Source organism: Carettochelys insculpta, chromosome 3 (assembly GCF_033958435.1).
Source record: "Carettochelys insculpta isolate YL-2023 chromosome 3, ASM3395843v1, whole genome shotgun sequence".
Lineage (NCBI taxonomy): Eukaryota > Metazoa > Chordata > Testudines > Carettochelyidae > Carettochelys > Carettochelys insculpta.
Window position 1 is genome coordinate 164,953,332 of NC_134139.1, and position 13,500 is coordinate 164,966,831.

At 40.8% G+C, this 13,500-nt stretch overlaps 1 protein-coding gene across 1 annotated transcript in view; it reads right to left on the reverse strand.

The window, feature by feature from the left end:
• Positions 1-13,500, reverse strand: part of MCPH1 (microcephalin 1) — a 227,980-nt gene that overhangs the window by 176,002 nt on the left and 38,478 nt on the right. Inside the window, exon 10 of the mRNA XM_074991178.1 lies at positions 2,254-2,291. Coding sequence (XP_074847279.1) covers positions 2,254-2,291 — 38 coding nt within the window. The remainder of the gene's footprint in view (positions 1-2,253; positions 2,292-13,500) is intronic.

Below are 13,500 nucleotides of genomic sequence, written 5' to 3' on the forward strand. Positions count from 1 at the left end.
GCTGATCCACTCAGGCACATTAGGCAGAGCTTATAAATCAATCAATACTACCTTGCAAGCACATTCAAGTCATCTCCTATAGCCTGTGCACTTTTTCACTCCATACACATTTCTCTCTACAGAAAACTACTCAAGAAAAAGCTCCCAGAGTGAAATGGCTAAAGGAGAGAGTACTCAGAATTTCAAGAAGGTCCAAAGAGAATTCTTCATAAAGGCAGCAACAACTTTTAAAACGAGAATTAAAAATAGCTCAGTAAATTGACTTCTCACTAAAGGAGATGCCAAACGCAGGAATTTTTTTAAACCTTATTTTACTGCTTGAATATAGACTTCAGAGCCTAACTTTAGGCACTCATTTGTAATCATCTTAGCCTTAGTTATTTGGATAGATTTCTGATTGTTTTAGTTTGACAGAGACAGTGTGTAACGGTCATGGCAACTTTGCAACCCACAGGGATGTTGACCATATGTGGACTACATGCCCATGGGAAGGGTTTTACATACTCTTCCCAAAGTTTATGTTGGTTCTTTCCGGTCTCTACGTGAGATAGGCTCTGGAAAGAGAAGTCCTAAAACATGAATTGGAACAGAAATAGCTCTAAGATCACGGTTTACTATAGAAATTTGCCTATTCACATTTCAATAAACTGCAAACATAGTAGATTCAGATTCATGAGTTTGCAATTCAGTGAAGCACTGTGGCTAGGTATTGCTGCGAGCTAGTGGGTGATGCTATGCTCTTACAAGAGGAAAACAATGTTAAGACACCCATTCTCATACAGCTATATGTACTAACATTTCATTGATCCACTTCTGAAGCCCTGACTCCTACTCTGACAGAACAGGCTCTTGACACTTTGCTTCTTTCTCTAGAGTAGTTTTTCTAAAACTGAAGTCTGTAGAACCAGGGGGTCTGTGAGGTACCATAGGAGGCAGTGGGATGGGGGATAGGATGCATTCAGGGGAGGGCAGAAAGAGACAAAGAGGAAGAGGGGTGGGGTGCTGCAGGGGTGGGAATGGAGCCTGCAGCAGCACAGACTTGCTTGGATGGGCCCACAAATAATTTAAATCAAAATGGGGCCCTCAGGTTGCTGAAGTTTGAAAACCGCTGCTTTAGAAGAATGCATTTCCACTTTCCAGAGGTAATCTGCTCCACCCCTTAAACTGTGGCACACAACCTATAATGTGCTCTCTGTACTCTGAACACAGTCAGCTCAAAGCACAAACCTCAGAGTTTTGAGGGACAAAGTTCATTACCATTAGCCATATAACACACCATAGTATAAATCAACTGAGTGAAATACTCAAATATTAAGCAGATTTAGTTATGTAAATAAAAGGAAGATACATCAAATGTAACTTTTTTGCATGGGAGAAGGGAAAATTTTGCAAAACAGCCATGAGACAAAAAGTTCTTTTTCTGGTTCTGCTAAGACTTGTGTTTTTAGACAAAATCACACTCTTCCTGTGCTTTATTTTTTCCCATCCATCATATTTATCCACCTTATAGGTTGTGTTGTGCTGTTAAATGTAAGGCTCATGAAGTGCAAGGTGCTAGTGTCAAACATAAAATAGATAAACTTAAGCTTTAGTTTTGCTGCTTCCTGAACTATTAATGTATAATGAAAAGCAGAAAAAAAAATACAGACAGATCTGAAATACTTATTTAGCCCCTAATCAAGTGCATTTTAAAACTATTCTTCTTTATATGAGCCTCATGATTTATCAAATGCATTCAAACCTGAAACAGATATGTGGGTGGCACATGTAATTTTTGTAAAGGAATTCAAAATAAAATATGAAATTGTGTTTTTGTTGGATGATCTTTATATGATCTGTATAAACTTTAAGGTAGTGAAAGAATGAGCTCCAATTGGGGGGCAGGAGGAATGGATTGCAGATGGGCAGCACTTACCTCAAGTGGCTGCCAGTCAGCAGTACAGTGGGCCTGAGGCAGGTTCCCTGTCTTCCCTGGCTCCATTCTGCTCCCAAAAGCAGCCACCATGTACCACCCCTAGGCAGAAGGGCAAGACCAGGTGGCTCTACCTGGCACACACTATCCACACCCACAGGTTTTGCTCCTACAGATAATGGGAATTGCAGAACCTGCACTGGGGACTTTCGGCATTAACGGACAACCCTTCCCCACTATTCGACCGTTAAATCAAGGGTTTACTGCATGTGAAAGCCAAGGCTATTAGCAAGTTCAAAATTTACACTGTACAGAAAGTCACAAAAATATCTTGTACTTACTCAGAGGACATGCTTGTCATGACTAATGTTCTTGTTGGCTAGAGAGTTAAAAAAAGGGGAAAAAAAAGTCAAAAATATGAAAAACCTTCCTCCCTGGCCACCCCAGAAATTAAGTTAAGAGATTCTACTAAAGATAAAGTTAATTAGGATTAAGACATTAATGCATAGGCCTGTTGCATGTTGCTGGAATTAAGAGTTCGGAACAGATTACAAGTCATGCAATTCCAAGGACAGTGATATTCAGATATATCACAGGTGTTGCACTCAAGCATCAGCGATAGCAACCACTATCTGCTGCACAAACATGTTCTGCTATCTGCCCTCTTCTGAAGCATAATCAAATGCTCCAGTGGCTCAATAAAATGAGATAACCATTTACGGACAAAAATAATTTCTTGGGCAAAACTTAGAATCTATTCTGAAAGGACGGACAGCCCTTAGGAAACCACATTCTGACAACCATTTGTTAAGATACAACAGTGAAATAACCAACTTGATGCCTGGGGCAAAGCAAGCAAGATAGTTCTCAAATACTGGTTTCAGGTGTTGATAATGATGAATTCATATAAACACTTCAATCCAATGCCATTGTACAGCTACAGTTTGAACCTCTCTAGTCCTGCATCCTTGGGACCTGACCAGTGCCACTAGGGAATTTGCTGAACCACAGGAGGTTAATACTGCCTAGCAACACTACCAACACTTTGGGCTCTTAGAAGACATTTAGGGGGACATTACAGCTAAATAACAGCACAGAACACTGAGAGCCAGGACAGGTGGCTTGAAACAAACTTTATAGGACCACAGGAAACTTTGCCACACACATAGGTGGATATCCACACACATAGGTGGATATCCAGCTAATTAAAATCATGTCAGACTACAGATGTTGCCAGACAAGAGACTGCTGGATTAAAGAGGCTCAAACTGTACTATATATCGAATTACGCCTTCAAGCTGTTAACTAATTATTATAAGAAAATTAGGTCTATTACCAGGCTACAGACTATATCCATTCTTTTAGCAAATCTATAATTTCATTTAACATAGACAATTGTGGCAAAGTACTTGTTTATCTTTCTGAAGTATATACATTGCATATGGCCTCAGTCTGTCTACCTGAAAAATAGATATACCTAAAACAAGTTTTCCAACAATTGAAGGCAGGCAGGTCTGCTTAGCACTATACATTAGTAATTTTACTACCCACAGTAACAAAAAAGAACTTAACGAGGTTTTAAAATACCCCTATGATTCATACATTATTTTAAATAAATCTGTGCTATAGAAATTCTCTTACAAATTTAATGGTCCATAGAAGATCCACACCTCTCTTCTACTGTTTCCCCATGACATAGCCCTAAATTTACTGACCCCTTACCTCAATTAGTTTCCTTTGAACCATGTTAAGATATCTGACATTAGAATTAGAGAAAGAACAGACCCACAATATAAATTCCCCTACCTACATAGAATTGTTCTCCATTGTACAGTCAATTAATCCAATACAAGAGGAGAGTTCCTTGGAATTATTTTCTTAGAATAATGGCTTTTACTTTTCAGCAAAAATGAGTATGCATTCACTGATGTAAATGGGCTTTAAATAATTTAGTTTCAAATCATACAGGCCATGTCTACACTACAAAAATAACTTTGAAGTGTCTTACTTTCAAGTACAACTTCGAAGTAACAGATTTCAAAGCTGAATGTCTACACACACACCTACTTTGATGTTAAACTTCCGAGCAGGGCACTACTCCATTCCTGGAAATGGAGTAAGGACTTTGAAGTTGGGCTCCCTTACTTTAAAGTTAACTTCGAAGTAAGAGAAAATGTGCGTAGATTCTCTGCAGGCCACTTCGAAGTAGCTCCTAACTTTGAAGTTAGTTCCTAGCGCAGACACACCCATAGTGAATTATAACTATCAGTGTTGTAAATACACTCACATTTCCTCCCCCTTTGCTTCTTTGTTCTTAGCATTAATTAAGGACATCATTTTTACAATAAATGTTATGAGGACGCAAAAGAATGGATACAGAAAAGCCATCAAAAGACATATTTTAGATTTTGAAATCATAAAAACCCTAAGACAATTCAAAAGAAGAGAGACTGTTTCCCAAAAGCTGAACTGTTGTGAAACAAAGTAGCACAAATAGAATGTTAAAAATGATCTATATCTGCATTCAATTTACAAATACCTGGAGGATGAAGGGATGATCAGCAGACTTTCTGTACAGCCAGCATAGGTTTACTAAAATCAAATCATGCCAAACCAGCTTGATTTCATTCTTTGGCAAGATACCTCATTGGTGGATCAGAGGAATACGGTGGACATAATATACCCAGAACTCAGCAAAGGCTTTTGACAAAATCCTACGTGATATTCTGATAAACAAGCCGAAGAAAGGTGGGACTCAGTGGAACTACCCATTGAATGAATACATAATTGGTTAAACAACCTCAAAGAGTCACTGATAATGGAATGAAGACAAACAGAAGAGAGGTCTCAAGTGAGGTTCCACAGCCCACATATTCAGAGCGTAAAAACAGCTTGATTCACACAACTGCGGATCCTTCAACCTGCCCTGACACAACTCTTTTACAGTCAGTTTTGTGGTGCCAACAGAGGTGCCTCTGAAGTAGAGAGCAACTGCTCTCTATGAATACTCTGTCGCTAGCTCTTTTAAAATGTCTACCATGAGGCTTAAAGAACACAGAAGCCTACATACAAACTATGAACTGGGGTGAATTTCATTCCAAAATGAACGGCTATTCCCTCTTAATTCAAAAATACACATTTCTGCAAGCTAGGGGTCATGTGTTTCATTGCTTCAATAGGACAAACAATGTTTTAAGATGGTTGTTCAATACAAAACCAAGCCAAACTATGTGTTTTAATTTTTAGTTCTCTTTTTCAAATTAATTGCTTTTACTCCCTTTTCTCCCCCTTTCTATACAATATCTACACTATTGGCATCTGGTTTATTTTACATTGCGCTTTTATCATAAAACATGTTTTATATTACCATTTTTTTCCCTAACTGGTAAGAAAAAATCCATCTGGGGAGCATCACTGAGGGTTTCCAATGCACACTGCTGCCAGAATTATCACTAATAAAACACAGGAGAAGATGGCATTAAGCAAACCAACCATTTTTATTTATCATTCATCTGTGATTCTTAAAGAATTTAACATTTGTATACTAAAGCAGAACACATTTTCCCCAAACGATACTTGAAGTCTGGAATTCACACTGTGCTACAAACTAGACAACTACAGGACCTTCACATGATTTCTACATTTTCTTTAAATTTGTTCTCATAAATTTAATTGCATTAAATATATCATTTTAGAGTCTGCCAACAAGCATATTTTTTCCAAGTCACATGAAATATAAAACATATTTTAATACCTCTCAAAGGAAACAGCATTTCTAAATCCTGCCAGCACTTAAAAACAATGTGATATTTCCTGTATGTTAACTGACCTACACTAAAAAAAGAGACACACCCAACCTCCAAATTTGTTCTCTTACTGCTAAATAAAATACATCCATGACACAAATTTGCTCAGAATGATAATATGTTACATTTGTTCCTGGCTAAGTTCTAGACGTAAGGTTTGAGGAGGGTATCCCATTTCATCTTCACATGCCAAGTGGAATTTGTCCAAGCAAATGTATGCTATCTTTTTAATATGCACTACTTTGTCCACATACAGTCTGACTGTGCCACTAAATCTAGAGAAAGCCCACATCTCAGGGTGGATTTACTTCATTTCTTTAACGCCTTTCATCTACTTAGGCAGACAAGGACTCTAAATAAAATAAATGAACTTTCCACATTCAGTACTCAGACAAGTACCTCTTATGTTCATCCTGCCAAGGGTTTGGCCAAGAGCATATAAGACATAAGAGTGGCCATACTGGGTCAGACCAAAAGCCCATCTAGTCCAGTATCCTGCCTTCCAACAGTGGTCAATGCCAAGAGCCGCATGGGGAATGAACAGAACAGATAACCACCAAGTGATCGATCCACTTGTCGAGCTTCCCCTTACGACTCAGCTGGCCCTGGGTAGCCAACTTGCCCAGAAAGCTACCTGGGGAGGTTAAGACCTCCTGCGTATCGGGTCCCAGAGAACCTATAACAAGACTTTGGTAAGCCCCGCCCCGTCCCCCACGGTGAGGGAAAGTTCGAGCTGTGCACGTGGGCTCCACCCAGTTCCCCTGGAAGGCAGAAGCCAGCACGGAAGGGCGAGACTAATGCACTGAGTTAAAGTGAAGCAAATCAACAATTTATTAAAGGTCATCAATTGGAACAATAAAATTACAGCCTAAACTATACACAACTATATCTAGACTTATGTTAACCACTGTGACTAAACACTTACAAATATTAACAAATCCATGGAGCTGTCCTGTATTGATGTCTTTATTTGTCCGGAAGGCAAAGTAGTAAGTTAATAAAAGAAGATAATAATTTTCCTTTTGAAAAAGTGGGGCGAGGGTGCTAATCCTCGTCCACAGCCTGGGGCCGGGTCGCTACGCCAGCCCAATTTATTAGGAAAAGGAAAGAGGGTAAAGATATTTAAAATCCCTATAGGCTTCCTTAAAAGGTGGGACAAGGGCGCTACTCCTTGCTCACAACCTGGAGCTGGCTCGCTACGCCAGCCCAAAATGGAAAGTACCTTGGAGGCCACCGGGGTCACTCCTAAGGCCCAACCTATAGCCTAGGAGGATATTGCCCTCTCTTCAGGCTGTACTGGAAGCAGGGAGGCCAATAAATGGCTAAAGCCAGATAAGACTGGTCATAAAGAGAAAGGGGTAAGTATGGGAAAAAGGGAGGTAGTGCCTCCACCGTAGTATTGCAATAACAGGTTCAAACTTAAATACTTAAATACTTAATGCTACTATGATTAACTACTACTATAACTAATTTAAGATATTAACAAAGGATTATTAATTAAGTGTACAACATTAGATTGTTTAAATGTGGGTATTCAGGCCCGGCCCTAAGAGGTCGAGCCCGCGGGCACTGCCCTCCCCTTGGCCCAGAAGAGGGCACGGCAGGGGAATGACCCCTCCCCCCTGTAAGGGGTCCCGGTACCCTAGGTGATATATTTCCCTTTAAATATGTGTTGAATGTCAATATTAGTGATGTGGCTCCGGGCTGCACCACGGGCCTAGCGAGAATTTTACTTGTCTTGTCAATCCAGTGCTTGTCGAGTCCAGTAGAAGAAGCCTTTCAAAAGTGAGTCGTTATCTGCGACGGCAGCGTGGGCGATAGTATTGCAGGAACGCTGATGATGATGGCAGACCCCAGGTTACGCCGCCAGGTACGCAGTACCCCCCCACCAAAGTAGAGGGCAAGTACGCCACCTGGCGGTTTGGCCGAAGGGTCTGCTTGTCGCTCCTAGACACAAACGTGCTGCTTGTGGGTGCTGAGGCGCTGATGCTGGAAAGCGCCGCTTCTGGGCCACTGGGGCTGTGCAGGTAGGTCAGATGCTGCAGTGATTTTAGTCAGCTCTATCAAGCGCCGCCAGGTGCGATGAGCACTGCTGTGATTTCACCTCTTTCTTCGGCTTGCGCCTGACCTCAGAGTCCAGCGGACGCAGCAAAGCTGCCACGCTCCCCTGTGCTAGGTCACAGAGTCCTTGTCTGTGTCCCCAAGGGCCACAGAATGAGCTGCGAGCCCTGCTTATATACAGTGTCCTTATGAATAATTCATTAGGTCATTATCATACAAAGATTCTACGTACCTGCTTTCAACCAGGTCCTCTGTGTCGCCGAAGGTGCTGGAAAAGCTTACCTTGGGCCAATCAGAGGCCTGGAATTTAAACCTGTGATCATGAATAATTCATGAGTTCAGGTTACCGGGGAAACCAACTGACTCAGAGTGACCGTTGGGGGTGGGGGGTGGCACTAAATGGCAGCCTATGAGACTTTAGATTTTTCATGTGGCTGCATTGATGTTTTACAGCCAAAGGCTTGTTCTCCCTGGCCCATGGGGACGATTATGCTCAAGTGATGATAAAAATCCCTGACACCAATGTCACCCATTCCAAGCTCCTGACAAACAGAGGCTAGGGACACCATTCCTGACCATCTTGGTTTACAGCCATTGATGGCCCCATCCTCCATGAAGTCATCTCTTTCTCTCTCTTGAACCCTGTTACACTCTTGCACTTCACAGCCTCCTCTGGCAAGGAGTTCCGTGTGTTGACTATGTGTTGTGTGAACTACGTCCTTTGTTTTAAAACTGCTACCTATTAATTTCATTTGGTGACCCCCCCAAGTCCTTGTTTTATGCAATGGAGTAAATAACTTTTCTTTATTCACTTTTTCCACACCTGTCATGATTTTACAGACCTCTATCAAACCTCCCCTTAGTCATCTCTTTCCCAAGCTGAAAAGTTCCAATCTTATAAAACTTCTCCTCAGATAGCAACTGCTCTAAACCCCCTAATCATTGCATTGCCCTTTACTGAACTTTTTTCCAATACATATATTATTTACATGCGTGTGCATGTATTTTGAGAGGAAGCAACCACATGTGCACATAGTATTCGAGATGTGGGCAGACCATGGATTTATATGTCGGCAATATGATACTCTTTTATTCTCTATCCCTTTCCTAATGATTCCTAACCTTATTTACTTTGTTGATTGCTGCTGCTCTTCGAGCAGATGTTTTCGGAGATTTATCCATGACTCCAAGATCTCTCTCAAGCAGTAACAGCTAATTTAGCCCCCACCATTTTATATGTATACTTTGGATTATGTTTTCCCATATATACTGACAAACAATAAAATTCATGTGCCATTGTGTTACCTAGTCATCTAATTTTGAGAGATCACTTTGAGCTGTTCTCTGTCTGCTTTGGATATAACCATTTTCAACAATTTTGTATCACCTGCAAATTTTGCCTCCTTACTGTTTATCCTTTTCTCCAGACAATTTATGAATATGTTGAATAGGATTGGTCCCTGTAAGGACCCTGGAGAACACCACTACTTAACTCTCTCTATTCTGAAAACTGACCATTTATTCCTACCCTTTGTTTCCCATCTTTTAACCAGTTATCAATTCAGAAGAGGAAAGTCCGTCTTATCCCAGGACAGCTTATTTTGCTTAAGAGGTTTTGGTGAGGAACCTTGTCAACGGCTTTCTGGAAATCTAATTACACTAAATCCACTGGATCCCCTTTGTACACAGGTTTGTTGACCCCCTCAAAAATAATAATAGATTGGTGAGGAATGATTTCCCCTTACAGAAATCATGCTGATATTTCCCATAACAAATGAGGTTCACCTATGTATCTGACCATTCTATTCTTTACTAAAGCTTCAAACAATTTGCCGGGTATTGACGTTAAACTTCCTGGTCTGTAATTGCCAGAATCACCTCTAGAGCCCTTTTAAAAAAAATGGGCATTAGTAGTTTCACAATTTCAGATCTGAGCTCTTTCAGAATTCTTGAGTGAACACTATCTGGTCCTAGTGACATATATTACTGTTCACAAAAACAAAAAAGCAGTCCTATAACATTTTAAAGACCAACAATATAATTTATTAGGTGATGAGCTTCTGGGGGAAAGACCCACTTCCTCAGATCAGGAAAATCCTAATAAATGAGGATTTTCCAGATCTGAAGAAGTGGGTCTGTCCCACAGAAGCTCATCACCTAATAAGTTATATTTTTAGTCTTTAAAGTGCTACAGGACTGCTTTTTCATTTTGTGAAAAAACAGACTCTCTCAGACTATATTACTGCTTCGTTTATCAATTTGCTCCAAAACCTCTGATGACACCTCAATCCGGGAAAGTTCCTCTGACTTTGTTCACCCAAAATGAACAACTAAGGTTTGGGAATCATCCTCTTGTCTTCAGCCATGAAGACCAATGCAAAGAATACATTTAGTTTCGCTGAAATGACCTAGTTCTCTTTGAGTGCTCCTTTAGCATCTCAATCCTCTAAGTGGTCCCATTGATTGTTTAGCAGGCAGGCTTCCTGCTTCCAATATACTTAACAACATTACTATTGATTTTTGACTAGCTGTTCTTCAAACTCCTTTTTGGCCTTCCTAACATATTTTTACATTTAATCTGACAAGAGTTTATGCTACTTTCTATTTCCTCACTCAGATTTAACTTCTACTTTTTCAAATTATGCCTTATCTCTGACTGCTTTTATTTTATGGTTCTCTATGTTTTTAATTTGGGGTACACATTTAAGTTGAGCCTCTATTATGGTGTCTTTGAAATCCCAGCTTGCAGGGATTCTACTTTACCTTTTAATTTCTGCTCAATTAGCTTCTTCATTTTGTGTAGTTCCCCTTTCTAAAATTAAATGCCCTCGTGTTGGGTTGCTGTCATGTTTGTCCCACGATAGGGATGTTAAATTTAATTTTATTAGGGTCACTGTTTCCAAGCAGAATCATTCCTCGTGGTCACAGACCAGATACCCAGTTTGAATGTGTCAAGTGTAGTTAAAAGCAAAACAAAATGCAAAAGTAATATCTCATGTCTTTAGGGATGCCCCATACCATCTCTTCTAGGTCATATGCTTGTTCTACTAGCTTCCAGCCCTCTTCCAGTGGCTCAGAATTAACACACATGCAGCAATGAAGGGTGTGTGTGGACATTCAGCTTTGAAATCTGTTACTTCAAATACTTAAATATTTGTTCCCCATGCCAGTATCTAAAGACTGGAATCATGTCAACCCGTTAAATGTCTCTTTGTTAATATAAATAGATTGAGCTCCTTGATTCTGTCACCATCAAAGAGATTCAATGCTTTGATAATCCCCATGGCTCTTCTCTTGAACCTTCACCGATTTATCAACTTTCATCTTGAATTGTGGACACAACTGGATACAGTATTCCAGAAGCAGTATTATCAATACCCAAACTAAGAAGATAAAATGAACTCTGTACTAATGGTGGACTGAGCAGCTTCTGCCCCTTAATTCTGCATGAGACAATGTTCTGGGATGCTTGGGTCCCTGGATTAGTTTAGGTAATCCACATGGCGTATGAACTATGATTTGGTCACTGGCCTCCAAGCAAGCATGACTCCTTATGTCACCCCAGGGAAGACACCATCAGAAAATCCCCCACTGCCTTGCAGGTAGGTTCAGGAGGTCCAAAGGCAACGGGAGTAAATCCAAACAGAAAATCTGGAGTGGAGACCCTAAGGGTGTTAGCAGGGAGGATTCATCAAACCTGCTTTCCATCACTTCCTTGCAGTCACCTCAGTTCCAAACATACTGACTTCTGTCTTTCCTTTGGATACAACTGGGGTGAGGAAGAGGGGGACAGTGCCACTTGGGCAATGCACTTGCTTCAAACACTAGCCCAAGCAATGCAGCATGTAAGAGGGTGCCAGATGGAGAAGACACTCCATCCTTGCTGATAGCATGGAAACAACATGGGAAGTGGCAGTTATGGGTTATAAGCCCTCCTCAACTGGTGAAGAGGACAACGCCATGGGTCACTTTCATTAGTGGGAGAAGTCATCGTGCTCCACTGGTCAGCTACCACCTGCCTCAAGCCGGGCAGCACCCGGTCACTAAGGTGCCAACCTGCCACATCTGCCTTCCCCATTGGGTGCATGGGGATAGACCAAAAATCAAAAAGAGGTGTAAATGACATACCCGCCAAAAAACAAAATAATAAATCAACTTGCCTCTGGCTCGGTAACTGGAATGGGCGGACCATGTGGCCGGGACTTGAATCTACCCATGATCTTACGAACACTGACTCAGTACGCAAAACAGCAGTCATAGATCAAGATTCCCATTTATTAGGGTTGCAAACTCTCCAGACTTAGCTTGGAGTCTCTAAGAATGGCATCTATCTCCCGGTGCCTATTAAAAGCAATCCTGGAAAGTTTAATGGGATATTTTAAGAAAATGACATTGTCATGTTGGAAAAAAATTCTCCTGGAACAATTTCAGTCAGAGTTGGCAGCCCTACAGTTTATGCATCCAAGGACTGCATCTTAGCTGTTTTGGCCACAGAATCACATGGGAGCTCATGTTCCGATTATACTCCCCCATCCCACACCCAATTTCCCCAAAAAGGTCTTTCAGAGTCATTCTTTCCCAAGATAGGGAGTCCCCCCCAGTTTAGAAGTATGACTTAGATTTATACATTTACAGTTAGCCATAACAAACCACACTGTTTGCTTGTGCCCAGTTTACCAAGTGATGCAAACTAATCTGGATCTGTGGCCTGTCTTACTCGTTATTTACCACATCCCCAATTTCTGTGTCACCTACAAACTTTATCAATAATGATTTTGTGACTTCATAGAGAACAGTCATTAAAATGAGAAATAGCAAACGAGGGACCACACCAAAACCACATCTGTTCAATGATGATTCCCTGTTGAGCTATGCTTTTAGATTTTCCAGATATATTAAATGGATTCAAAGGTATGACATGTTAATCGCACACTGTTCTATTATTTTAATCGAAATGTCGTGCACTACAAAGTCAAATGCCTTACAGAAGAAGTTGAAGTATTATTCTGGTGCAGTTAGAATCATTATTGCAACCTGCTGTTTGGGTTTTCAGAATGTGCAGTAAGAACAATATTAGCAGATCAGTACCTGAGACCTCTTGACCATGGCATTAGAAGCACAAATGAGCTCTGTCCAGCACTAGAACTGTGTGCGACAACAGGGAGCTAGGAGAATCATGTCAGCCCTGTAGCAACCTATCTTTCCCACACTTGTGAGAGTAGGGGGTATGGGGAGAAAGGCATATCTCAGTCTGTTTGCCTACAAGAGCAGAACAGCATCATCAAGTGAGTCTGAAACAGTGCAAAGAGGTCACAGTAAACAACTCTGAAGTTTGTAAGTTTGGAATATTTATTAAAGTTGTATTTTACTAACAAAGCTTGGTAGTTAGTGACACAAAATTGCAAGTCCACAGAGATTTTTCTTCCCAGATCTAAGAAATTAGTGTCTGATGTGTCAGGGCATGATAGCGTGGCCAAGCTCTTTTCGTAGCCACACATACCCCAGCAAATCAGGGCAGAATGGGAAAATAAGAATTCAGTTTCTTTGCCAGGAATAAACTATTGCTTCTCTGCTCTTTTCAGTATAGGGACATAGGCTTCTGTGATCTATCACCCCATTCTACCTGGTGCTAGTATGGCCTCATTAATCAGAAGGGCCACACTATTTGGTCATTGCCCAAAATGCCCACTTGTGAGGATTCTGGACCTCCTCTAATGGATC